General features: G+C 41.2%; 1 protein-coding gene across 1 annotated transcript; it reads right to left on the bottom strand.

The window, feature by feature from the left end:
• Nucleotides 1–26,984, bottom strand: PPP4R2 (protein phosphatase 4 regulatory subunit 2). The gene is made up of 9 exons (XM_063411911.1): nucleotides 26,802–26,984; nucleotides 26,041–26,122; nucleotides 10,111–10,281; nucleotides 5,555–5,648; nucleotides 4,731–4,768; nucleotides 4,332–4,406; nucleotides 3,818–3,961; nucleotides 3,275–3,543; nucleotides 1–2,323 (listed from the first exon to the last, which is right to left on the bottom strand). The coding sequence occupies exons 1-9, from the start codon at nucleotides 26,833–26,835 to the stop codon at nucleotides 2,013–2,015; spliced, it is 1,218 nt and encodes a 405-aa protein (XP_063267981.1). The 5' UTR covers nucleotides 26,836–26,984; the 3' UTR covers nucleotides 1–2,012.

Here is a 26,984-nt window from a genome sequence, read left to right on the forward strand (position 1 = left end):
TGCTTAAAGAACAAGTTTATTGACAATATCGTCACAAATAAACAATCTAAAGAAAATTTCAGAAATCTCTAAACTTAGAAATTTTAAAATTTTCTCATTGGCAAAATATTAAAAAAAAAAAAAAAGAATTGTAAGATGTCACTATATTCTTAAACTTTCCCTAATTTCAATGTATTGGTTCAGTCCTTGAATTTGATAACACACATCCAACCCTTCAGCACAATGAAAATGAGTCAAAGTACAATTTTCCTTCTCCAAGGGGATCTCGATCAAGATTTTTTTTTTGCAAGCGTCTCCCTGAATCCTGTCTGCTCACAACTTGATAGGTAACATCAGCAAGAAATAACTTTATAAATAGTCCAACTGAGCCAAATTAATTCTGGTATTAATCAAAACCTAAATTTCCCCCAAACAATACAAAGCAGACCATGTAGTACAAGAAACTATCAGCATGCATTTTAGAGGTCATTTTTGTACTTCAGGTACATGAACTTAAAACCAAAGAGGGACAAGTGTGATAAAAATGTACTCAGATATTTCATAACATTAATATTTATTGCTTTATATGAATACTGTATTGAAAGCCCAAGCATTCAGTTTACACACAGAAATTATACAATTATATACCGTTTCACAATGGCAGTGAGCACTCATTACAATCTACAAAAAATCTACTTTACAGAAATTTAAAAATTCTAAATATCAAAAAGGTACAGTTGAAGAAACAGGTATAAATTTGGCAGCCAGTAATTGTGACTGGGAGGTTGCAGCTTGCATGTCTTTAAATATGGGAACTGGAAAACATTGAGTTTAAAGCAGTAGTTTGTGCTTTGAGCTGGTTTGAAAAAAATGTAACACTGGCTGTCAAAGTAGCATGTTCAAAAATATTTAGTTCACTTCCAAAATGTGATACAAATCGTGGTGATTCCTCTGCACCCTTAACCTTTGTAGCTGAGGAACGTGAGCATGGTCACATCTCCATCCTTCCCCTCCCGTGGTGTGATCAGCCCGAGGCCACCTGCAAATCCTGGAGGGACTCGGGCACTTCTCTAAGATATTCACAAGCTCCAAGAAGCACTCAAAAAGGCAAATACCTGCTCGTTTCTTCCAAGGGATTTTATTTTCAAACATTTCTTCTACAAAAGTTTAAGCTAATGTTTTGATTACAACGTTCTCAACATAAAGCACATTTTCTCATAAATAAATGAACTCCTTTCACTCAGGCACCTCAGAAGTATACAAAAATGTTGTCATTGGAACAGTTCTCTCGGAATGTGTTTGCTCTGGTGTTTTCAACAATGTTAGTACTTCCAGGGTTTCATTTGGGCCACATTTCGTGTGTTTTGTTTTCCCAGAGGCAAAGCAAATTGCCCTGAGAGGTGAACTCAGTCTTTTCCTATAGAAAAAGTATTTGCTGTATTTGTCTTTTATAGAAACAGAAAAATATACCCTTTCCCCCTTAGAACAGCGAGGGTACACGGAGGTGTGCATGCTGTGTGGAGGTGTGTGTGTGAAATGGAACACGTTTGAAACACACAACAGAAGGTTTCTTGGTGTGTATTTAAATAAAAATCCAGAAACCAGCCTGAAACCCCGAATTTCACATGTCAAATGTTGAAACTGTAACCAAAAGATGAAGTAACTGCTAGAGCTGTCAGAAAAAGACAAGACAAAAAGCTTTCTTGCTTACATACAACTAGGTGTGGTGATCTCCAAAAAATTTGTCAAAATTATAATTACCTTCCAGTTTAAAAACTTTTATTCTAAATAAAAAAAACTATACACAAACCACTGATTTGACCAAACGAAAGTTCAGCGGTAAGCAGGACCTGAAGGAGCTGGTATTCACAGTTCTTATCATGTACAACTCTTTCAAGGTTCAATCCATGGAGAAGTTTATTTTACAACCTGCTTCTTTTTGTAAAACTAAAGGTCCACTTTATTACATAAAATTATTTATACAGTGTAAAACCGGAGCCTTATGGAAAATACTGCCTCTAAGTTTATTTAAATTAGTCTTGCTCCATCGGTTCATCTGCAGCTTCTGTGGCCTCATCGCTGTTTTCCATCGGGGTCTCTGAGGAGTTTTCTGGAGTTTCGCTGGTGTAGGAGCCCAGCTCTTCTGTGTCACTGCCAGCTCCTCCAGAGGCAGCAGCACTGGTGTCACTGTCAGCAGAGTGGGAATCCTTCTGTGCCCGGGGCTCCTCAGACTGCTCCATCTGGCTGCTCTCCTCACAGCTCTCTTCAGCCGCGCTGGAGGAGTCACTGTCTTTGTCTTGATCTTTTCTGTCCGCACCAACGTTTCTGGGAGACATGAAGGACTCTAGGAACAAAGAATGTCCAGTGTTACCAAGGGATCTCCAACACTCCTTAATCCTGCTGCTTTCCACTCTGAGCTCTGCTGAGCAAAACTTCACAGCACAGCCCAGGGCAGGAAAAACAGACAAAGCCCAATTTTATTAGAAGATGTAAAGAATTAGAGCCACCTGATAGTTTGTCAGGATATCTGAACTATCCCAACACACAATAAAAAAGAAGTTATTTTATTTAACAGGTAGCTTCACTTAATTAAGCTTCACTGGATAAAGACAAAGTTTCAGAAGTAACTTTCTCTGGCTTCCCCACATCCTCATTTGCCTTCAGAAGCAGCTTTTTGGAAATTCTGAAACCATGGCTGTTTCAGGTGTACAGCTACCACAATCTACAGGAACACTGTACAGATACATGAGCCACAAAAAAGAATTCAAAGGAAACATTGAAAAATACATAAAAAATAGATTAGTCTCTTAACTGCAGTTATTTACTTTTTTTATCTTAGGTATAGAGCCTGCCCTAAAGTGAGATAACTTTTACTCTCAACAGGATGTGGAGACATTGTTGCTCAGCCTCCTCAGTGAAAGAACACAAATTTGTACCTATATTTACATAAATTCCATAATTAATATAGACAATCAAACAGAGCTATGACCCATCCCTGTTCTGGAGAAAGGATGAGAACACCTGATGATACCCTGACACAGGGATTCTTGAAGTCTTGGTGCACCCTGATTTAATTCATGGCCTCCAAAGACTCTAAGTACCTTTGCCTAAGTTTCATATTGAGTGCAGGGCCAAGGAAAAAGAAATAACAGAATTGCTAAATTATGCAAAACTGAATTACGAAGCAGCTCTTCAAGCACAACTGGAGACCTTCAGCCATGCCAGCAGCACTGGTCTCCAGCAAAGAAAATCCCAACTCCCTGGAAGTACAAGAAGACAGTGAAATGTGGAATACCTTCCTCCTCTTTCTCTGTACAGTGCTGTCTGGCACAGGTAGCATCTTTTTCTTTATCCTGAGATGTAGAGGATGCTTCTGTCTCTTCCCCCATGCCTGAAGAGACTTCACTGGAGGCAGTTTGGTTTGGTGCATCTCTGGCTTCCCCTTCCTTGTCAAATTTGAGTCTTTTTACCTCATGTCCTTCTGCTTCTGCAGGATCATCCTCAGAGTGCTTATTTTTCACCGGGCTGCTCTGAGCACCTTCTGATTCAGACGCTGGTGATTCACTACAAGCAACAAAACCAGATGCAGCTTTTACTGAAGACAAACATCCTGTACCTTGTCACACTTAAAGAAAAAAGTAGCAACTACTGTGATTTAAACCCATTAAGTGATAACAACAGAATTTGCTTCACTTATTACATAACAAACCTCCAAGTCATCACTCCTGATTTAAGACTCCATTATGCACCCCTTAGAGGGCCAGTCTTTTTTATTTTTAAAACATAAACAAAAAACCTAAGAGTAATAAAAGCTCAAAATACACTCCTCCTGACAAACCTGTGTTTCTTCTCCTCTGTTTGCTGCAGGCTGGGCTCTTTATGCTCTGTGCTGTCTGGCAAACCGTTGGTTGTCATGGGAGTCGACAGCGAAACCTTCGTCCGACTCACAGGTCTGGGGGTCCCAGGGCCATTTACATTCGATCTTTAAAATTAATAATCAAAAGTTAATCCAGCCTTGCAACTTAGTAATTTGTTCCTATTTGGCAGAAAGTAGTTATACCCTTCCTTTAAAACACCAATAAAATGAAATAAATTGATGAAGGGTTTTGCTGCTTTATATTGAATAAAACATGCCTTGCCTACAATGTGAAAATCTGATTAAAAATTTTAAGTAACAAAATAAATTCTCAACAATGAGGATAGAAAAATCAAAATACAGGGTATATGGCATACACGTTCATGCCTTCTCTATCCCCATTCCCCAGTATTCCCTGTCACACCTCAGTTTCATGGGTATTTATTCCCAGAACTCCACTGCTTTTATCCAGTAAAACCCCTGGAACTAAACTCACCTGTCAGAGTACCCTGGTGAATTTCCGGGGAACATAACGCCATTCATCCGATTTAAACTACTGGAGTTATTTTTCCTAATAAACAAAACAACAACAAAAGGTTATGAATAAAGGAACTTTAAATCACTTAAAGCCTGTTTGCACAGAATTTTCCAATCCCAAACCTACAACACTGTTTTATCACTGTCAGTACCCAGGGGCTTTTTACTTATTACCAAATTATTACATTTGCAGAAACCATCCCTGCTGATTGAACTATGGATACCAAAATCTGAACTCTGCATATCTGGCTTTTAGATAGAGCTAGGGGTGGAAAGAGAGATACATCAGACACACACATGCATCCTCCCTGTTACTAACACAAGCTTGAAGTCTCATGGAAAAGAGGATTATACTCACTCTGAAGACGGATATACACAGCTGACAACCATGACATTCTGTAATATACAAACAACAAACAAATCAGGAGTTCAGAAACAGAAGCTTCAGCTCTTGACAACATCCCAGAACTTTGAAGAGTTACAAGATTTTGGTCCTATCTGTTAAAATACCTCTGCTCCCTCTTACAAGATCAGGATTTCATTAAGTTTATTACTGTCCTAACGAGACCAGGACGTTAAGCCTCAGGCCCAAGTGTCTGTAATTTCTAACTGAGGGATCTCTGGAGAACAAAGTATTTAGAAATGCTGGAGTATCCTATTGTGGAACCACACTTTCCAAGTCTTTTCCTGGCCTCTGAAGGATCTCATGTTCTGACACAAGCTATGAAATGCCAGTGAAGACACCTGTGTGCTCTTCTGAAGGCTCCCTCTGCTACACCACATTCATTAAACAATGAAACAAAAGACACTGGAGGGAAGGGGCCTCCATTCTTCTTCACCTCTGGATCTGCTCTGAAACCCAATGTGGGAGGAAATTCCTGATGGAAAGACTCAGGGTATTTCATCTGATGATTTCTAATTAGGACTGCACACAAAAACTGCCAATACACCCTCCACATGTGGAGCACTGCAAAACGACTGGCAGACACAGCAGTTGCAGCCCTGAGATTCATTTTTATGTCTGCTGTTATTTTGAAACTGCTTTTTGCTGCTGAAAGGTATGAAAGAAACTTCAGAGCAGCCACTAGCTGTAGTGTGGCTCTGAGCCCCAAGGAAAGCAGCAGACCTTTGGGAGCAATTGGGAAGTTATCAAGTGTGGCTGTCTCTCAGAGAAATACGTACCTTTTCCACACCTCTTAGAAATTTGTCTGTTCCTGTATAATTCCTCCTAGGATCTGTCAGCAACTCACAGAGTCGCTGGATAGTGAAGGGGATGCTGCAATGAAATAGATTGATAACAATTTAATTATATTTTAGTAAGTATGACTGTTAGAAAGAAACATTATTGGTTTCTCTCCCTTACTGAGAAGGTGGAACAAAACCAGTGCTAAAATTTGTTACCAAGAGCAATCAATACTGGGTGGCACCTCAAGGCTTCCTTCTCTCCTATCTCATAAAAAGCTGTTTCCTGTGCTCACCACCACAAAACCCAAGCAGAATCACAAATGCTTACCCCACAACTCAAAGGATTTATTTAAACAACAAAAAGGAAATCACATCATCAACAGTAAACTTTCTGACTGTACTATTCCAATATACAGAACAGAAATTTTAAGGCATTCAAAACAAATTGGAGTCATACACACTAGAGCTAAAATAATCTCAACTTGTCGTTTATTTCAGGTTTTACAAAACATGGTTACAGAAAAAGCAGTAAATGCTGGAGTTAGTAGAACCATTATACTTCAGCTGTTACAAATAATCTATTTTGCTACAACTGGACAATGTACTCATCTATCAAGGAACAGACCAGGAAAATAGTAATAATAATAATAATAGAATAATAATAGTAAGTGATGTATAAGCCCATAGGAACCCCGTAAACACATATTTGTTTTTGACAGTTCTCAGTTTTATCCCTGCTGAAATGAGAAACAAACCTTTCAGTTTAGCAAGACTTTACAGACAATTCCCAGTTACCTGAGGTGTCACACACTTTCAATCCAAGTTCAATGTCACATTTTAACAAATTTCTGCCAAAAGTATTTCAGTATCTGCCAAAAGTATTTCAGTATAATTATGAAATACCATGCATTTTTACAGTTAACTATTGGAAGCTGAAGCCATAAGAATTAAAAGAGTTATCTAAGAATATTTGATACAATATAATATTTATGAACCATTTTGTGGTTGGGAATACAACTGACACCAAATCCAGACTGACATACGTTTGTGTATATTCCTATACTGTAAATATTTGTCCAAATTCCACGTTTATTATTTCCTGAGGAAGTACAGGGTATCTGCAGCCTGTGTCATGGGTCTCCAGCTTTGCTCATCAGCTAAAAAGCCACATTAGAGATGCCCAGATCTCCACAGCTCAGTGCAAAGAGGTCAGCACTGCTGAAATTCATCATCCCACATGACACTTCACTTGAACTAAAAGCCAGGAATACTCACAGAGTGACTAATATCAACAATTTAATTATGTTTTCCAGAACTGCCCAGACATTATGTTACTGAGGAAGTCCTAATCCTCAACAAACCAGAAAAACCACAGGTACAAGTGTTCCTTCTAATTCAGTTTATTACATGAAGGCTCTTAAGCTTGACAATAGTTCTGGCATTATTAATTTCCCTTCCCTTGCTCTTCACTGGTCAACCAGCAATCTTTGACACCCAAATTCTTCATAAAATCATCAAGCTTAGAAGAGACCTTTAAGATCAAATCAATACTCACAATATTCAGCTTCTGCACAGTGCCTTATTTTAACATAATTCCCAGCTTTTAAGTCACAATAAATTTACTTTATCTGTATCTTTCCATATAGGAAAAATATTAAGTTGATCTTGCTATTTCTTGTGGTGGTCATTTTGGTTTTGGGTTGGAAACTCACAATGAAAGAGATTTTGCTATTTTTTAATAGAATAGACAGTAATTCAAAAATCCATTTATTCAACAGAAACAAAAACATACAGATTTTTAAATTATTTTCCATCAGCCAGATCTGTAAGACATCCTGGGGAATCAGTACCTGGCTAATTTGGGTTTAGCTGTACTTAACTTGTCCCCTGGAATGCTGACATGTTTTGGAACATCACAACGTTAAATCCCCGAGTAAGACAGAAACCTCAAGAAATGTGCAGCCTGCAAATAACTCCAGAAGGAAAAGCTGTGTTCCTATTTTACTCTCAGCTATAACAAGTTAAAAAGAAAAAGGAAAAAGCCAACTCATTTCCCTCCAAATTCTTCACAGCAAAGTGAATTTCATGCATCGAGCAGCAGATGGCACCCGGTGTCACACAATCACCTTCTACATTTACAAACGATTTTAGCTGCCAAAACCCAAAGTTAACTCCACCTCAGGAACTCTTTCTAGTGAAAAAACTATTGTTTAAAAATAGTTCAACTTAGTTAAATATAGTTCAACAATAGTTAAAATGATTTTAAACAGAAGCAGTTTAAATTGGTGTACATCTATAAGGGATCACCAATGAAAAGTTTGTGAGCTGTGTGAGAACTGATTGTAAATGCTCAGAAATTTAATGAGTTCAGCACATGAGCTGCATGAATAGTCCTGATCTGCCCACTTAAGGTAACCACTTCAAATTCTGCACCAATACACTCAGAACTGCACTCCCAGCACTACAGTCCAGAGTGAACTACAAACCATAAATTCATTTGGACAGGATTGAAGAGGTACCTGGGAAAATTACTTGTAACAACTACATTAAATTGTAGCAAAAAAGCCCCCTGGTAAATGAAATTTGGATTATGATCTATTTTATTCATGCTGTGAAAACGTCTCTGTCAGAGATCCCCAATAACTTATCCTGGAACTTCCTTGTTTCACTAACAAAGGATAAAAGGATAAAAAAAATGGCAGAAGTTCCTACTCCAAAGCAATTGTAAGAGAATTGTAGAGAGAATCTGGCTCTGCAAACCTGTGCAGATACCATGTCAAGTAAGATATAGACAGGTTAAAAAAGCCAGTTTGTGCTTTCTGTAAAAGGCACTTCAGCTAGAAAGACCCCAAAACAGGGGTCATTCTTAATGTGTTACTTCAAATTAAAAGTTTCTACAAATTTGCTACTTTGAATGAACTCTTTCCCCCTCTCTCTTAAACAAACACTAATAAAAATATCCCAATAATAAAGTCACATCAAGTAGGTTCCCTATCTGCCCTGGTACCCTGAAATGATACCCACAGCTCTAGGGAAGCCTGAATATCCAAATCACAGCACCCCAAACCCACTGCTGCTGCTGTTTGGACAGAACTCCACATGATTCAGATTTTACAGTCACATCCTCCGTGTGGGGGTTACAGGATATATTAAATGAACCACTCTGCAGTTCCAGATCCTGAAGCATCCCCAGGCTTTGTTTCCTTTCCTTAACTAATGGATGCAGTTTGCTTCCTCCAAGCCTGGGAGCTTCACTGCAAAGTCTGAGGGAGCTGAGCACCCCCAAGTGTTCCAGCAAAGGATGAAAACAGCACAGGCACAGCCTGAGCCCCAGACTCTCATCCAGAGGTTTGCTCAGTGCACTTGGGAACAACAGCAGATAACAGCAGCCCATTCATTAGCTGTCCCTGGGAGAACATTACCCATTTTGTGGGCAACGAAGCATTAACAAAAAGCTGGGGGAGGCGGGAGAGAGGCAGACTTGAGCATAAAGGATAGGTTTGTTTTTAAATTCCTGCAGTGAAGCAGACTGGGATAAATATTGGGGAGCTGAGAACAAGTTGAATTTCACATTCTTAGAAGTCTCCTACATGAGACCAATTGTGGGGGAAAGAGGAGATCTGACTTAAGACTCCTAAACTGCAAATAAATGAAGTAGCATGGAACAATGACAGTATAAATTATAAATACAGCATCAAATACAATACTAAGAACATGTCAGTAGCCCCTCTGAACCTGAAATTTCAGAGTTATCAAGAAGGCAAGATTTAGCACATGCCCATTTACCAACAAGCTGAGAAAAATGCTCAAAGTCTCTTAACAAGTACTGAGCACCACAACCAGGATGACTCAGCTTACAGCAAGTATGTAATCCAGTTTAGAAACAACAAAAATACTACATAAGCTAGTAAAAAGGACACACCAAATAGGACAAAAACATCAGGAGCTTTATTTGAAAGGAAACAAAAACTTTCAGAATCAGGAAACCAGCAAAGGGCACAGATACATTTCAGTCTAGGACACTGTTAGCAACAGATCAAACACCCCATGTCCTTCATCAGGATCACTTCAGCTATGAATTTGAATCTGGCATAATTCAGTAATTCCAACCCAGGTACACCTTTGCCTCCTGGTCACACCCTGTTTCTCACAGCACAATTTCTCCAAAAGCCCGTGAACTGCCACAAAACAATCAGGAACTGAACACCAGAAGATCTCTTTACATTTGCTATTTCAAAATGCACTAAAAGAAATCTGACTTTACTGTCTATTTAACCCCTTAAATGTACACAGTAACATGATACTCCACTGTTTTAAAACTAACTACATATTGAAAAAACAAAGTGAATTACATCATAGCATGTCACATTTCTCATTCAGTGACACAATAATAAAGCTCACAAACTGCTGCAATGTATTTCCAAGGTCCCTACTTGCTTCTGCTCATCTATTCGAGAAAGCAAAATGAAGTCACAGAGACAGTACAAACTACAATGTTAAAATCTGGGGAAATACGTTTGTTATCCTGATTGTAGAAAACAAAGGATACATACCCATTAAATCCAGTGACAATTTTCAGGATTCTTTCTTTCATCTCTTCAAAGGGAATATATTCCACATTTGGATTGGGGGGCCCTCTTGGTTCAGGAGCTGAGGTTCTGAAATCATCCATGACTTTCTCCAGTTTGAAAATAAAATAACCTTTAAACTGAGACCACTGAACCCTGCATAAGACACAAGCAGTGAGACACAGGCGAGTTAGCCCTAAACCCAAAGCACAACAGTGTAAGTTTATGTTTGCATAACAACGCTCACCCTGGCAATGCCGCTCCTAAGATAAACGAGGCAGTAGTGTAAAGTAAAGCAGTGCTGTTTTCCTTCCTGAATTTAAAGCATGGCAACTATTTCAACAATTACATTGATCAATGTAACAGAAACCAACTGCCACTAACAGCAGGGAAGCCATTTCCTTAAAGAACCAATATCCACTGACAATGCAAACCTAAACATGAAATATATACGTGTCTATACAATGTAAATGGAGCCTACAGTGCTGCCTGTAGTTTTCACTGAGTTCGTAAGAGGTGGAAGAGGGGATACAAACAAACAAACAACTCCCACACACACACCATAAAAACCCACCACACCAAAGCACAAAGGGTTTCAAGTCTAGAATCCCAGCAACAGCATTATCTGCTTCCCTCACAAAACCTTACCAAAGGCCTTTTGTAGCTCCACACACCTTAAAAACATTTCGTGGTACCTCTTTTTCTCAAAAAGGCAAGTATTTTCTGTATCACAGTTGGCACTTGTTGATGAATAACTGAGCAAACAACTTTGACTCCTGATAAAGATTCCCACAGCAGGAAGCTGTTAAGACGTTTCCAAATTACCTCCTGCCTTACAGCTTCAAGTGTCATCATTTATAAAATTCTAGACTGAATTTTCAAGCAAGCAGGTCCCTCTCGCTGGGTACAACAGCTGAGCTGAGCCAGCCCTGCACAGAGCAGCCACAGGGGACACTCAGGGCGTCCCTGGGACGGTGCCTGTGTGAGCAGCACAGGGACCCACGTGGAAGGAACTGATTCAGTTCAGGATCGATTTGTTTCTATTCCTGTTGATGCAGGAGCTTGCACAGCTCCAGGACGGAGGAAAAGAAGAAACAGGGAGTAACAAACCAACAGTAAAGAAAGAGAGAAATGATTCTTGACATTTATCTGTAACACACGGGCTGAACCCAAACAAGTGTAAAATGTGAGCCCCTGGACAGCCCTTCAGCTCCTGCTCAAAGCAATATTAAACAATATAGAAAACACCAAATCCCACAGCACAGGCCAAGGAAGCTCTATCAGCCTGCTCACACCAGAAAAGCAGGGCCACATCATCTTTGCTTTAATTTTCTCCTTTGTCTCAAAGAAATAACTGTGAGATGAAAAGGGGGGAATACAGCTCAGGTTTATCTACAGAGATCCAAACACAAAGCCCTTGTGCTTTACTAGGAATCATAAACTTGCAAGAATAGGGGAATTCCAAAGAGGAAAGCAAATCTCTGTTTTCCTTCACAAGAGACCTTTAGGCACCTGACAACAGGAGCAATCACAGGATTCAGTGAATAATAATAACAAAAATTAATAAATAAATAAACATCAAGGTCCCCAAAGGGACTGGCATGGATTGAAGAGCACCACTGAGTCTCACTGGGTTGTCTCAGCATCCTACACCCAAAGCAGAATACCACAATGTTCCACTGTACAGCATCGGGCATTACTACTACAAATGTTGAATTAAAAAGCTGTACAGTTCTGCAGTGTTGTCACCATGAAACCAAAGTTAGTAACAAATCACAGATTTCATACATAAACACACCACAACCACAGCAAATAACCCCATGAGAGTGTGGGATTATTCCCCACAGAGCATCCCAAGAGCTCTACTTGCCTCATGAAAGGGGATTCCACTATTATTCTAAACATTCTTTGACAACCTCATTTGGATATATTTCCACACTTTAAAACTTGAGCTGTTATTTGTTTTCATTCTTACTTATTTCTTCCTAAATAATAACACTTATCTTTTCACAGACTATTAACCCATCAGTGTTTGAAACAAATCAACAACTTGATGCTTAAAATGGCAATCTATTGCCTGAAAGCAGCACCCTCCAGCTCCTTTACAATGTTGAAACTACAGAAAACAAAGATTGTAACATTTTTTCCATATTGGGAAGTTGAGAAAACTATCACTTGGATTTCAAACTACACATTTTAATTACTACTTCTCCCATTACAAAAAGAACTTCCTCTGCAACACACTGAACTACTGACACAGAAAGCATCTCTCAACCTGCATTCCAAACCAGCTGCTGACTGCAGACAGGTAACACAGCACAGGTTACACAGAGGCAGCAGAGTTTCAGATTGAACTTATCCTGCAATCACAGGGGTGCCCACAGCTCACCCAGCCACAGCCAGCTGAAATCAACCCAAGCAGCTGCTGTGGAAGCTGTGTGAGCACAGCAGAGGGGGCTCAGCACAGCTTTGCTGCTCAGATATTCTCTGTGTTTCTCCAGCAGGCTTTTCCAGCACTGTTGGATTCCCTGCTGCTGGGGCTGAGCTGCTCAAAGGCCACTGTCACACTCAGTGCAATCTCAGACAGAACTGCAATTCAAACCATAAACAGCTGTCCTGTGCATCTCCTGACAGCAGTGCTGTTAAAATAATGAACTCATTTCTGACCAAAAAACCCCAAAATTATTTCTGCAGAGACACTAAAATTTTTTCAGTTCCCATTCACTTGTGGAAGTGATCAAAAGTGTCACAAGAGCCAAGTAACCTTTCCTGTTTCACCAGTCTAGGAAAATGACGCGTACAAGTTGGCATCAGCTGAACTTTACAAACCCACGTGTCTCATCCACACAGAAAACCAGTTCCTTCATAACAATGGGTACAACTACTTGGCAATACAAAATTAACATTAAAAGTCACATATCCTACTAGCTTTCAAAGCAATCTTTATCTACACCTCTAGAAATTTTAAGTTATCCCCGTTCACTGAAAGACTTGTTGCTCAGAAAGACAGACAACAGAAGAGACAAACAAGTGTCAAATATCTGATTTTCAAGAACAAAAATATTCCACATGTATCACAAGCTTCCTGACAAAGATCTCTACTTTCTCTGCTTTGTTATACAATGTGAGAACCCAAAATCAAGAGAAAAGACCAAAGGCCAATACCAAGAGCCAAATAGAAGCAAAAGAAAATTCTTCTACTCTATGCTTTATGTACAAGCTCATTAAGTTTTATACACTGGAAAATAACTGATAAACATCTTAAGTTCTGTAAGAATAACAAATTGAAGAAATTCCATGGAGAAAATACTGTTTTCAGAGCATGCTTGTTTATAAATACTTGCTCTTCCCACTCAGGATTGCACATAATCAGCCTTTTCTTCCAAACCATGCTCTTCCTGTCCCCTACACTAGCTTGGGAATTTGTATCAGCAACTTGGAGGGCTTTTAGAGCCACTCAAAGAAAAAACTTACTGAGAACGCTTCAATGTTCTGAAACAACACCTTCAAAAATAATACTTAAAAAAATTAGCTGACCCCAAAATGTTTTGGTTCAGTGTGCTTTCATTCTAGAGAATGATGGCTTTGTAGTTATATACATTTTCTGTACATCAAGGCACCTTTCACTGCAAAATCTGGGTCACCCTGTGTAAATGTACTTGTGTAAAAAGCTCTCCTGGGCTAATGAGCCTGGAGTTCCACATATACTCCAAATCATTTAGGAAAAAATACCATCCTAAGAGTCCTCTGCTTCCCTCCCACCAGCTCCTGCACCCTCCTTCCCTTTTATCAACCTAAATCATTTGCTCTGCATATAAAAAAATCAAGAAGAAACGGATTTCAGGTAAAAAGCAACTAAAAAGCAAAAAAGTCAAAGGCAAAGGAATGACTGAAGAGAAACAATCAATCACAGCACTTCAGAACTACACTTGTATCCAAATAGATACCACCAATTTCACATTTTCCCAGGACAGACACAAATGCTGGCAGTTTAACTCAAAAATTTAATTTTTTTGTAAAAAGCAGCTTTAAAAGTCAAGCAACAAATGACAGCATGGAAGCTCACAGAGTCCAACAATTCAGTCTTTCTACTTTACCTAAATATTTTATACATGCTAATAATATGCTTTAAGGTATGAGAAGATGTTTAACACCCTAATATTGAACCCAGTGCAGTCCCTGACCTTGCAATTTCATTAATCATTAGAAACATAAGAGAAAAATGGATGGAAGAGATTTCAGTATTCCAAGACACTCAGTTGTGTTTTTAAAGTCAATCAGGCAAGCAGACAGCACCTGACCAAACAGCCAATCCTACAAGCAACATCAGCAAGCTTTGAGAAGATTTACATATAATTAGAGAGACAATGTGACAAAAGGCTAGGAAAGGGTGAGGGAAGACATGAGACATGAAATGAGCAAGTAGAGATTAAATTAAAGTACAGACTATGCAAAAAAAAAAATTGCTAATAAAATACTTTTTACAGAAAATCCCCCACAGAACTACATAAACTCCCAGAATGGGATCAAAATTAGTAGGTGAAGATAAGGAACTTAAACTCTAATACGAAAGCCACAAGGGAGGGGTAGGGAACTCCACAGTCAGAACAGAGCAACAGTAACACACTGAGTCACTGAGAGTTCATGAAGCAGCAAAAATACCTCCATTGCACGGGAAAGAATAATAAAAAACAACAACAAAAAGAACAGAGATTAATTTAGACACAATCTAACATTGTCAGAGCAGAGCCACGGAAGAACACAACCCTAAATAGCTCTGCTCTCTAATAAAAGCAATCAATCTATTTCACACCTGGACTTGAATTCCATGATTTGCTCTTGGAACTAATCCATTACTACAGATCAACAGAATTTGCCAAGCAACATCAACCAAGTTTAGAAATGCACCAATTCTACTTGATGAACAGCATCTCCAGCAGGGAACAAACAGGCCACCCCAGACAGAAAGCAGGGCAAGCAATCTGATGCAATGCTTTGATTTCAAAGAATTAGTAGCATAAAGTTGAGCAAGGAATGACTGCGTCTCTACTGACATGATTTGCATAGGATTCATCCTTCCAAACAAAATTGCATTTTACATGGAAATAATCTAATCATATCATTCCCAGAGTGTCAAACACATCCTCCCATTCCCTTATCTCCTGTTCATGCAAAATGCTCGTCCTGGAGAAACTGTGAGAGCAGCTTTCTCTCCTACCACAATGGTTATTGAGGAGAAGCAGCTCAGCATCTGCACTACTGTGTGTCAGAATTAACAGATATTTTCTTCTGACCACTGCACAAGTGTTTATACTTGATTCTTTTGCCACTTGGTATAGTGACTTTGGGAGGTGTCAATGAGAAGAGAAAAAGCCTGAAATATTTAACAAAGTTGTTTGGGCAAGACCTGACAAAATGAAAATCCCTGCTATTTTTAAAGGGAAACTATCCATGTTGAACAACTTACATGGTTCCCTCTCACATATTTAGCACTGCAAGGTTTTGCTATAACAGTGCATCCCTACACCAACACATGACTTGGAAACGAGGTGGAGGTTGGGCTGCCAAGTCTCCAGGAGTGCAGGAGACAACTCTGACTTACTCATCTCCCTTCCCAAAAACTGTCATAAAACAGCAGAAGAGCCCTAAGGGAGTGCATATGGCTCATACACTTTAGACAAACTCTAAAGATTTCAAGGTTCAAACTCCAGTAAGACTCATTGAAGCAAAGACAGACAAAACCTAAAACTGACTGAAGAACTGGAGGAAGAATTCAGAGTGCCTGAACCAAGGCTAATTCCTGAAATGGAAGTACTGCAATTATTCCATAAATCTTTCTGGAATTGCCTTACAGATTACAGGTTTAATTAAGAAAAACATTATACTGAAGAGATGTTAGGCTTCCAGAGGCCCAGCTATGTACTTAAAACATGAAGAGTCCCAGGAGTCCTGGTAGGATGTCTGTCTTCAGATTTCACAGTGTTTAAGTTCATTACAAAATTACTTGATTTAAATTTTAAGAGGATGCCATCTGTTTTGGAGAGATGCTGAATACCACACAGAACATAAAATGAAACCGAAGTAGATCATCTATTGATTCTGTTCATTGAACAGGCCATAAAAGAAATATCAGAACTTCGTAAAAGGAAATATTTCCCTCTCTACACTTCTACTATTGGCTCTCTGACAAGCAGAAAAAAAGAAAACAAAAACAAAACAAAACAATCCCCCACCAAATTAGTCTATTTAAGATGCAAACACTTTATGTCCAGCTAAACTGATTTTCAGGCAATGTCCTCAGAACACACGAAGACAGAACCAGAGGACAATCTCTGAGAGAATCACATAACATGGAACAAGAGATGTGAGTCAGTGGTATTACCTTTGCCCCCCAATTTTTGCTGGCTTACACGACACCCCCACAAGAGACCTGCTAGTAGGAAACAGGTGTTTTGAAGTAACTTGCCAACTTCAGTAATTGTTTATTTTGTGCCTTGTTCTTGAGCTCCTAGGAGATGAAAATACACTCCAAGACACAGTCATTTCCCCAGGCTGTCAAAGCCAAAACAAAGTTTCATCCAAAACAAGTAAATTCCTTTACTATTCTGGTCTGTCAATGGGATCTCCAGAGCTATTTGGAAAGTGAAAAAGCAGAGAAAATGAAGTGCACTCAGCAATCACACACCCAATTCAAACCCCTGGCAAGGCAACAAACTTTCCAGCATGCTCTTCCACAGCCTCCATGCAAGATGTATCCAACAGGAATACTGAGGACTAGATGGAATATGCCTGCTCAAATCCAAGACCTGCGTCTGTCACCAGGGAGCACAGAACTCATGCCAGGTATGAGGAACCCCAGTGTGGCTCCCTTCCTCCAGGCTGTGCAAAGAGCAGCAACGGGGAGGCAGTGCTGGAGCCTGCCCAGGACTGCGTGTCCTGTCCCCCTGCCTGTCCCCTGCCTGCCCTGTCCCCCTGCCTGCCCTGTCCCCTGGCCATGTACCCCCGCCCGGCAGTGCCTCAGCACTCAGAGCAGCTTCCAGGGATCCTCTCCAGCCTCTCGGAGCTGCAGCTGCCCAGGAAACCCCTGGACTGCAGGCCTGAGGGAGAATGAGACCAAGGCCATGCTCAGCTCTTCCCTCGGGTATCTCTCTTCTACTCCTATTCCCTCCACCTTTTTGCCATTTGACATGTTAGCTTTCACACATAGGAAAGGAATTACTATTTCATTACTTATGATATAAACAGATTGCTTCTTAAACAGGTGTGCTTTCGATTTTTTTCAGAAAATACCTCTGAAAATTTCTGGGATAAAAAGCTGCAGCACTGAACTCGCACTAAGAGGGAGATGAGCCATGCTGAGGTTCCCACAGGGATCCCAGGACTGTGCTGGCCCAGCACACACTTCACCTTGTCCTTGGTCTACACCACAAGGGCTAAGCCTGCTCTGCAGCTCCCAAACATTCCTGTGATCCCACACACAGGGAGGTGAGGCAGATCACTGATCTAACCACAAAATTAACGCTGGAGATAAGGCAGAGTCCCACGTGTGATGTGACTAGCAGGGAGCTGAGCCATTTCTTTAGGCAGCAGCACTCATTTATCAGGTAAAAGAACATATCTCACCTAATTCCAATCTTGTGTCAAATATTCTTTGTACTTTAAACTTATTTTCTATTTCCCATGCTTTATTTTAATGGTATTCTGATGCAATTCCTTTTAGTGTCATGATTTTGCACGCTGCTGCTTTTTTCACCATTCACACAGTGCAAATTAAAACGGGAAATTCCAAACAATGACAACAGATTTACACAGTAAAATCCCCCGTACACCAGTGGAGATTGGCTTCTCACATGCTTCTGGGAAGCAGACAAATGCCTCAAACATCAAATCAAAGCTTGAAGTGCTAGATCCTTTATGAGTGTTTCTAAATGAGCAATCAGTTCTAAAAGCTGAGGTGCTCCAGGTAGGGTGAGTTTCCTGGAGCACTGTGCCTTGCTGCAGAGTAGGAAAACACTGGCAAAGCACTCGTCCTGGGGGAGCGTCCTGCTCTCCTTCACCTGATAACTCATGGAAAATTAAACACTCTCACATTTTATCTTCAGTAGGATTTTACCTCATGTTACCTTTCACTTTAATTAAAAATATATTGAAGAGTTCAAAGGAGGGAAAACTGGTATTTCCCACAAGCACAGGAGGTGTTTTTCCATTTTCACTCGCTGATTGTTGTCAGCCTAAATCCAGTCTTTGCTCTCCTTGGGAGCACAATGAGCTCATTCCAGAACCAGGGAAACTGTCAGAAAGCAGAACTACCTCTGCTTCAGTAGTGTGAGCATTCACCTCTGCTGCAAATTACTACTGCTCTTGCCAGGAACAACAAAGATTAAGACTTAGTTACGGAAACAGGCAGCTGAAGAAGACATTAAAGCACTATCTGTAATCATCAAGGGACTAATTCTGATCTCTGTTGATAAATATTCGGCTGACTCTAACAGAATGCAGCTGTCCCACAGAACAGAAAAAAAATTTCAGTCCAAAATTTTCTGGGAAGTACAACTGTGAATACAGTTATCAAAAACCAAGACTGACCACAGAACAAAAAAGTACAAGATTACAACATTCTTCATTCAAAGATTAACTTCCTTGCAGCAGAGTAGAAAGCAATCCAGGACAGCAATGTTGCTTCACGTAGCATTGTTGTGCCCAGAATAACCAAATCCAGCCAAGAAATGCTGTCACTGTTAAAGGAGCTGGTCACCTCAGAGAGCTGCAGGCCACACAGAGATAACATGATCAGATGTTTACTGTATCAAATAATAAAGCTGGGAAACCAGATTAGGAAAATGCACCCTGTGCAGCTACTCCTGGATCTCTCTTGCAGTGAGTCCCTGTGCTTGTCACCTTGTGCAGCGCCCCAAAAACCCATAGGTTTCACTCCGGGCTCACTGCAGAGATCAAGGGAATTGTACTTGTTACTGATTCCTTCCACAACCAGAAACAAAAGCCACCCAATTGGCTTTTCCACAAGGTAGTTCAGCTGACACATGCTAAGCCACCCTACCCACAGGTGACCTAACCCACAGGCATTAGGTGTTCCTGCCACTTCCAAGCCAAGCATCACCAGGTATTGCCATCATGGAAATCTTGTCATTGTCTTCAAGCAGTTTTATTTCTAAGGCTGAGACCTGTCAGACATCCATCAGCTTTGTGGAAAAGCAGCACCAGTCTGGTTGAGCCACAAATTGATAATCCACCTTTCTCAAGTCAATCACACTGCTTTGTACCCCTCCTTCTGTGTGCACTATTGCCTTGTTCCTTCCCCCCATGTGCCACAAGGCACAAACCTTTCCAAAAGCTTCAGACAGCAAGAACAATCAAAGCTCAACAATTACAAAGGTAAAATTGAAAAACATCCTTGCCACTGAGAAGTGTAATATGGAGTGAACAATACCCAAATGCTTGGGAAAGTCCTTCAGATGGAATACTAACAAGCACAGCCCCCACTGAACAGATTTGAAGCCCTCTGCAAAATATCAGAGGTCACACCGAGGCAGCCACTACACCAACATCACAGAGAGGTGAAAGTACAAACCAAGAGAAACCCTGAGGATGACAACAAATCCTATCAAGCAAGGCAGAGAACTGAGGAGAAGGATGACCACAGAATACAAGTAAAAGTGATCATCAGAAACACGTGCAACCACATTAACTACCACAGAATACATGGGGAGGTTTTCTGTGCAAAGTGCCAGAGACTGGCTGCCAAAAAGATTATCAGGAAATGTGCTTACAAGAACGAACTGTGTATGGCAACAGAGAAGGAAGGCACACTAACACTGCAAATCTGAAAGGGCAAAGAGCTACATTTGTGACTAAAATCACCCCCAAAACCTCAGTGCTGCAATCAGAGTTTGCCTTTTGCCTTTCCTTACGCGTGTATTCCATAGAGAGTAATGTTTATTACGCTCAGTTCATCACACACATTTTATAATGGCAGTTAAAACCTGACCTTTACACTGTAAACCCCATTCCCAATAGATATGAAGTGGCAGCACTTAAAATAAAACACTACAACAGTGTTTCCCAAAGCAGCAAGTGATTTCATCGATACCACCACTGACTGTTCTGAAGTAATACAGCTACACAATATACACACATACAGAAATCTTTGTTTATAATAGAGGTAAAAGAGCAAGGAAGCTAAATTAGTGTTGACATAGGTACATCAGCAGGATTTCTGACCAAAGATCCTGTCCTTTCGAGACATCAGTGGATTATGAAACAGAAAAGTGTCAGTGGAATGGGAATTAGTGGGGGGTAATTCCAGATGCTGAATGGAATGGAGTTAGTGAGGAATAATAGTGGACAACAATGCAAGGAAGTTTACTCACATCTTTTGCTTTACTGAGAACATGGAAATGGAAGAGGTTTACACTATCAAAGGCACACAGCAACTTCTTTCAGAAAAATATGATCCTGCTTATTACAACAAAAACTTGAGAACTGTTTTATTTCATGTTTTAAAAAAATCCTAAGGAATTACATTCCCCAAATAGGCATTAAGATTTTCAGAAAGTAAGTTGTCTCCAAATCAGAAAAAATGCTAGGACACACATGTCGAGCAAGAAAACTGCTCGTTGAATAAAAGCAGAGGACATGCTTTAGGGAAAAAAACAGATTTAAATTTAAGCATGTGAAATAAGCCAGAGGACATATGGCTAAAAAACCCTATACATTTGTAACAAGAGAAAGGATATTATACAAGTGTTCAGAGTACATAGTTAAAACACTTACTGAGATTCAAACTTATTCTTGTAGGAATTCATGGCTACTGTATCTTCATTTAGCTCTCCTACAGCTGACAAACTATTTCACTGCTGTAATACACTAACAGAAAAGTTAAACTGATTCAAAACAGCTTAAAAGTGTAGTAAGAAAAAAATTCACTGCTACATAAAGGTACATAAAACAGCATCAAAAGGTCAAAAGTATTTTTGCCATTATCTTTGGTGGCACTGCAGTTATGTAACTTACATTTACAGTTATGTAATTTACCAAAGGCAAATCATCCCTGATCCACCTGACTGACTGCCGAGGAGGGAAGAGCAGGAACGCTGCTGTTCAACCTGAGCGAGGCACAGCAGCGCAGCCTGCCCTGGCAGAGCTGCAGCCCCCGTGCAGCACCAGGCTCCACTGCAGCGCTCTGGTGCCAGGGATTCAAAGTGCAGCCACACCCAGCTCCAAACGAGCCCACGGCAGGGCAGCCCCGGTGCTGGCGGGAGGAGCTGAGCGCCGTCAGTGCTGTGACCGAGGCTGCTGCGGGAGGCACGGCTGCCTCCAAACACAGGCTGGGGTGGGGGATCCAGCTGCTTTCACCAGTGAAGGGCTAACTGCAGCCAGGGAGCAGCAAACAGGCTCCTTTCTGAGAGGCACCGGGCCCAGGATGCCTCAAGGGAAATGTTCTTCACAGGGCACATGGTAAAGCAGTGAAACAGGGAGCCAAACTGAGGCTATGGAATTGCCCTGACAGGAGATTTTCAGAAATGCTGCACAAAGCCCTAATCAATTTTATTTAAATTTGGAATTAGCTCCCCTTGAGCACAGGAGCTCCAGTCACCTCCAGAAGTCACTTCCAACTATTCCATGATGACAGTACCAATGTCCAGATCTGCCCTACAATCACATGAATTAAACTTAAACTCAAGAAACTGCAAAACCCACTTATGTTGGCCCTCAAGGAAACATGCAAAGAAACAACTTCTGTTTTCAGGCTCAGATGAGGTTCAAACTAATATCTCATAGCTTCCAAAAGAATTTCACTACGGGAAGAAATAAAACCAGAATGTATTTTAGTGGTTGTTTATGCTGCTCTAAGGGGAGGAACGGGTGTAACTGCATCACATCCTGGGCAGTGCTCTCTACTTAAGCCTAGAAGGATTTTACAATTAATCACTTCTGCCTAGGAACTGCATTACTCCAGATTTTGGTACTTCATCACTTTCTGGATTCCTTCACTGTAACTAAGTTTCTACATTATATTTTCCACTACAGTAAGCCATTAAAAGTGCACTTTATAGGTTCCCTGCCCCAGGGCAGGAGTGGGGGAAATGCATAAAAAACCAACATAAAATTTTTGATTACTTTAGTTTTCTAAGTTTTATTTTTCACTTTAGAAAAATCGACTCTTCCTTTCCAGTCCAACACATTGGATTTTCTTGGTGAAGTACCTAAATAAATATATATATTTATATATTATAAAATATAATTGGGTTATAAAATATTTTTGCTATTTTTATAAAGGGGAAGAGTGACTCTAAACCAAAGAGAATTTCCTGAGGTGAGAGAAAACATTTTAAATACAGGACACAAGATCATAATTGATAAGTGATCTTCATATCTATTTTTAACAATTCTTCAGAAACAACAAAAAAAATTCACTGTTGCATTTCACTTCCAGTACTGCAGTGCTCTGATTTCCATCCCATCCCTTAAAGCTCTTTCTACTTCAGAAAAAATAGATAGGTGGATTTCTTATTAAAAAAAAAAGGGCACAAAACCTCATCCTGTTTCCAGAGGTCTTTCAGATACAGTTAAGTACTACGAGGAACAAATTTCCTCTCTCTTCACTTTCCTCAGGGTAGCAAGTCACACTGATCTGTTACAAACTGCAGACAAGGAGGTTATAACAAACTTCCCTGACTGTATTTGGTCTCACTAAGGAAACTCCATGTTAGTATCTCAGTAAAAAGTCTGGTTAATTGAAGAGTATGTTACTCCTCTGAAAAGAAACAAAAAAGAAAAAAAAATATTCAACGCAACTTTAAAAAGGTTGAATAACAAACTTTATATTATATTTCACCTAAGGCTAAGTCTTACCATGGCAACTGTTAAGAAACAAAAATATTTCACAGCAGCCAAGCAATCAGACTTCTGCTTCTGTCACGTCTAATATGGGAAGTTTAGACTGGCTTTTGTAAACGTAGGCCATAATCTCACCAGCAATTAAGTGAATGGTTAACTTTGCACAAGAGGAAAACTTCCAAAAGATGCAGTAAACGCACATCATTGCATGATCAGGATTTTACTGCACAGCACTGATAACACAACTAACTTACACTGATAACAGAACCAAAATTAGCAACGTTTTTATTCCACACCTCCCTTGTAAGGGAAGAAGACCTCTCACTACAATGAAGATACTACGAGCCTTATGATAGCTGCAGTGGTGGCTTTAGCACCTCTCACCCGTTGTTCCTCCCTTCCCCATCTCCCAGTTGCACTGGGTTGGAAGCAGCAGCTGCCAGGGACAAAACACGGGGATCAGTGAACTGAGCCCTGTCCAGAAGGGCGGCACTGCGAGAAGCTCCAGCCCCAGGCTCCCGTGCAGCTGCAGGCGCAGCTCCACAGCCCAAGGGAAACGGAGACCCAGGGGCTGCCCCAGACACCCGGGAAGATCAGAGCTCACCCAAACCTGCACCTGCCTGCTCCAGCTCCCTCAGGTGAGTCAGCACTTTGGAACCAGTGGGGGTGGGGAGGTGCCCAGAGACCTTACCTGAGCCTGGGCTTTCCATCTGCTGGGAGAGCTACGCGTGCCATGATCAAGCTTTGAGAACCTAAAATTCACTTTAATTTACCTCATTACTACCTTTCAAAGTAATTTACTAAGTCACCAAGATCTGCTGCAACTGTGTCTGAAAACGTATGGGGGATGAGAACTTTTACCCCAGGGTGCAGACTGCAGTTTATCCCCTAAAAATCAGTATTCATGAAGTTAAAAAGCTGAAAAAGTCATGAAGACCATATAACTCTCCTAGAACTAACAACTGAAAGCAAAACTATTTCACATTTCACTTGTCCTGATTTGCCTGAGTACTTTTTGTTTGTTACACTAGGAACAGGCTGTGACTGAGTAAGATCCATTGTTTTTCAATAATCAAGTCTGCAAACCATGGGTGTAATTACCCCTGACTAAACCATCCCTGCTGCTTGGTTTTTTTTAAACCATACTCTGAACTTTGTAAAAACCCTAACAAATGTCACTGCAAACTAGTATTTTAACTTCTCATTCCAAAGTATCTATTTATTAATGGTTTAGATTCTATTACATAAAGTTACTTTTGCATGGGTTAAAATAAAGGTTATCTATAGAATTTTAAATTTACATGTATTTGGTAGATTTGTCTATTCCAGAATACTTGGACAATGGTCAAGCTGTACCAGCTTAAAAACACATTAAGCTCTTAAAAGGCATATTATCAATCTTCATATGAGTGACTCCCATGAGATTTTAATTTTTATTCAATTTTTCCCCTGATATTTTGATATATAACAAATCAGTGAACACACAAGCATGTTTGATGAACAAATACAGGCTTTGGTAAATAATCTGAAGCAAATTTAATATTATAAAACAGTATTTCCATGCCTATCTCCAGATTATATTAGACAATTCTGATGTTCACATCCAATATCTTTTAAAAAATAATTTAATGCAACTGAAAGGTTTAAGAAGGCTGAGAAGAGCCACAGACCTCAAACCACAAAGAAAACTCTGGAAACACAGAAGGCAGGATCTGTATATCAGATGACAGATCCCAGTTCAGGGTTAAGTTTGTAAAAATAAAATAAAAAATAATAAAAAATAAACCTAGATTTCCTAAATGAAAGTAACATCAGAGAGGAAATAATGTTCCCAAGAACTCGCCCCTATAGAATCACTTTTTAAAAATTACTTTGGAATATATGTGATAGTGGCAGAAACAGTGAAAACAACCTGAAGAAATATCTCAGAATGGGAAAAATATTTAAAATGTATTTTAGTATGGGCTTACTTGGGTGCTTTTTCTGTATAATAAGCACAAAACCAAAATACTAAGCATTACAGCTGTCTATGTCTGTTGAGCATGAGCCTTCTACTCAAAGAGCAAAGTACATTTCAGAACTTGTTTTTCTCTCTAAACCATTAATCCAAGCAGCACTAGCAAGCTACCCAAAAAAAAAACAAAAAAAGAAGAAAAAAAGAAATCCACCAAAACCTCTTACAAGTTCCAGGGACTCTAGAAACTGAAACAAAGCCCGTGCGGTCACTGGCTGGTCACAGAACACTGGTAAAAGCCCGTCTCCCCTGCTGGAGCCGTAGCCTGGCACTAGGCCTCAAAAACAAGGGCGCCAGATAGTGAGCCACGCTGCGACAGCGCGGCCGGGGAAGCCTTTCCCCTTCCTGCCAAATAGCGGGCCACAAGGAAGTCAGCAGCGGCGATCCCGGGAAGGAGCGCGGCTCCCTCCGACACCTCGCACCTCCCGGGAACCCTCCGGGAAACCCTCCGGGAAACCCGGGCAAAGGGAGGGAAACTCCCGCACCGGCTGGAAAAACACGGAACTCACAGCAGCCCCACACACCCCGTGTGCAACAGCACCTCCGGAGCGTCCCCGCTTCGCCAGCGGCGCCCAGACCTACAAAGCTCTATCCCGACAATCGCAGGGTGGTTACAGAGCCCAGAAAGAAACAATCCGAGCTGCTGGTATCTTTATGTAAATAACACAATTAGATACTGAAAACACAGTTATACAACAGGGTATAGCACACACCGCAGCAGCAGCTCAACCTGCCACTTACAGAACCTGAATCGCTCTTAGAAAGCCAGGGAAAGCAACAGGTTTTTAGTGTGCTGAGCAGGATCAGTAAGACCTGACAGACACCCCAGAGCAAAGCCTGTATGAGAAGTCTCCCCTTGTCAGAGCAAACTATCAGCAAACTAAATTAATCCACACAAAATTAAATGGGAAAGAAGGAGAGCTTATTTAGCTCACTGAAGCAACCTAGAGGCAAAAAAGAATCCTGGTAGAATCTCACTGGTGTAAAATGTAAGAATTGTTTTAAGTCACAACTTAAAGGGCCACCAAAACAGTCACACTTACATCGTCTCTCCAGTCTTAGCAACATGACAAAGAAACTGATCCAGTATTGGACACACTTCCTTCTTTCCTCTCTTCTCAAAATCTGTTGGCATGAGAACGACACAAAAAGAATGGTAAAAGAAGACGGGACAGAACAAAATTTCACAATAATTTGCGATTTGCTTCAACTATCAGTACAGCTCCCACACAAACACTGTTGTGCTCTCACAACGCTCCGGCTCTTCCCATGAACTCCACCAGTTTCCCAGCCCTGAGAAACACTTATTATTTTTCCTGTGGAGAAACCGCACGCACCAGAGTAGCAAAAGTTGATTTGCAACTTCTTCTGAGCAGCTAGGGCACAGAAAGAGGCCGATTTCCTCAAGCTGAGCCCAGAACAGAGAGGGCTGGGGAGGGAGAAGGGGACAGGTCCGGGCTGGGCCGGGATGCGGGGGAAGGGGCCGGGATGCGGGAGAAGGGCCGGCCAGACCGGGGAGCCCAGGGCGGCAGCCGGGGAGACCCGAGAGTCACTGATCCCCCTCACGCAGCCCCGAGGGTCGTTGGGTAGGGAGAGCGGGGGCTCTGCCCTCCAATTCCCCATAACAATCCCCCGGCTCTCCCCACCCCGCGGGACCCCCACAACGAGCAGCCCCCTTCCCACAGCGCGGGGACCCGTCACCCTCAGCGAGGGGCGCTCCCCCCACAGCGTCTAAGGGACCTCAGTCTTCCCCTCGGCGCGGCGACACCGCTCGCCCACCCCCCGCCGCCAGCCTCGCCGCCACCTTTCAGCGCCTCCTGCAGCCTCTCGACGTCCATGATCCGCCCGGGCGATTCCCCCGCGGCTCCGCGCGGCTCCCCCGCCCCAGCGCCGCGCAGACCGGGCCGCGCTCACAGCCAGACCCCGCGCTCAGAGACGCTCCAACATGGCGCCCGCGCCGTGCCCGTGCGCGGCCCCGCGGCCCCGC

The sequence above is a fragment of the Prinia subflava genome, chromosome 14 (assembly GCF_021018805.1).
Source record: "Prinia subflava isolate CZ2003 ecotype Zambia chromosome 14, Cam_Psub_1.2, whole genome shotgun sequence".
Classification (NCBI taxonomy): domain Eukaryota; kingdom Metazoa; phylum Chordata; class Aves; order Passeriformes; family Cisticolidae; genus Prinia; species Prinia subflava.

Excerpts from the sequence above, each read along its gene's own strand:
- PPP4R2 (XM_063411911.1), bottom strand. The coding sequence starts at position 26,835 with ATGGACGTCGAGAGGCTGCAGGAGGCGCTGAAAG. Across the intron at positions 5,649-10,110 it reads ATTGTCACTGGATTTAATGG|CATCCCCTTCACTATCCAGC; the intron begins GTATGTATCCTT and ends ATTTCATTGCAG. Across the intron at positions 4,407-4,730 it reads TGTGTATATCCGTCTTCAGA|GAAAAATAACTCCAGTAGTT; the intron begins GTGAGTATAATC and ends TTTGTTTATTAG.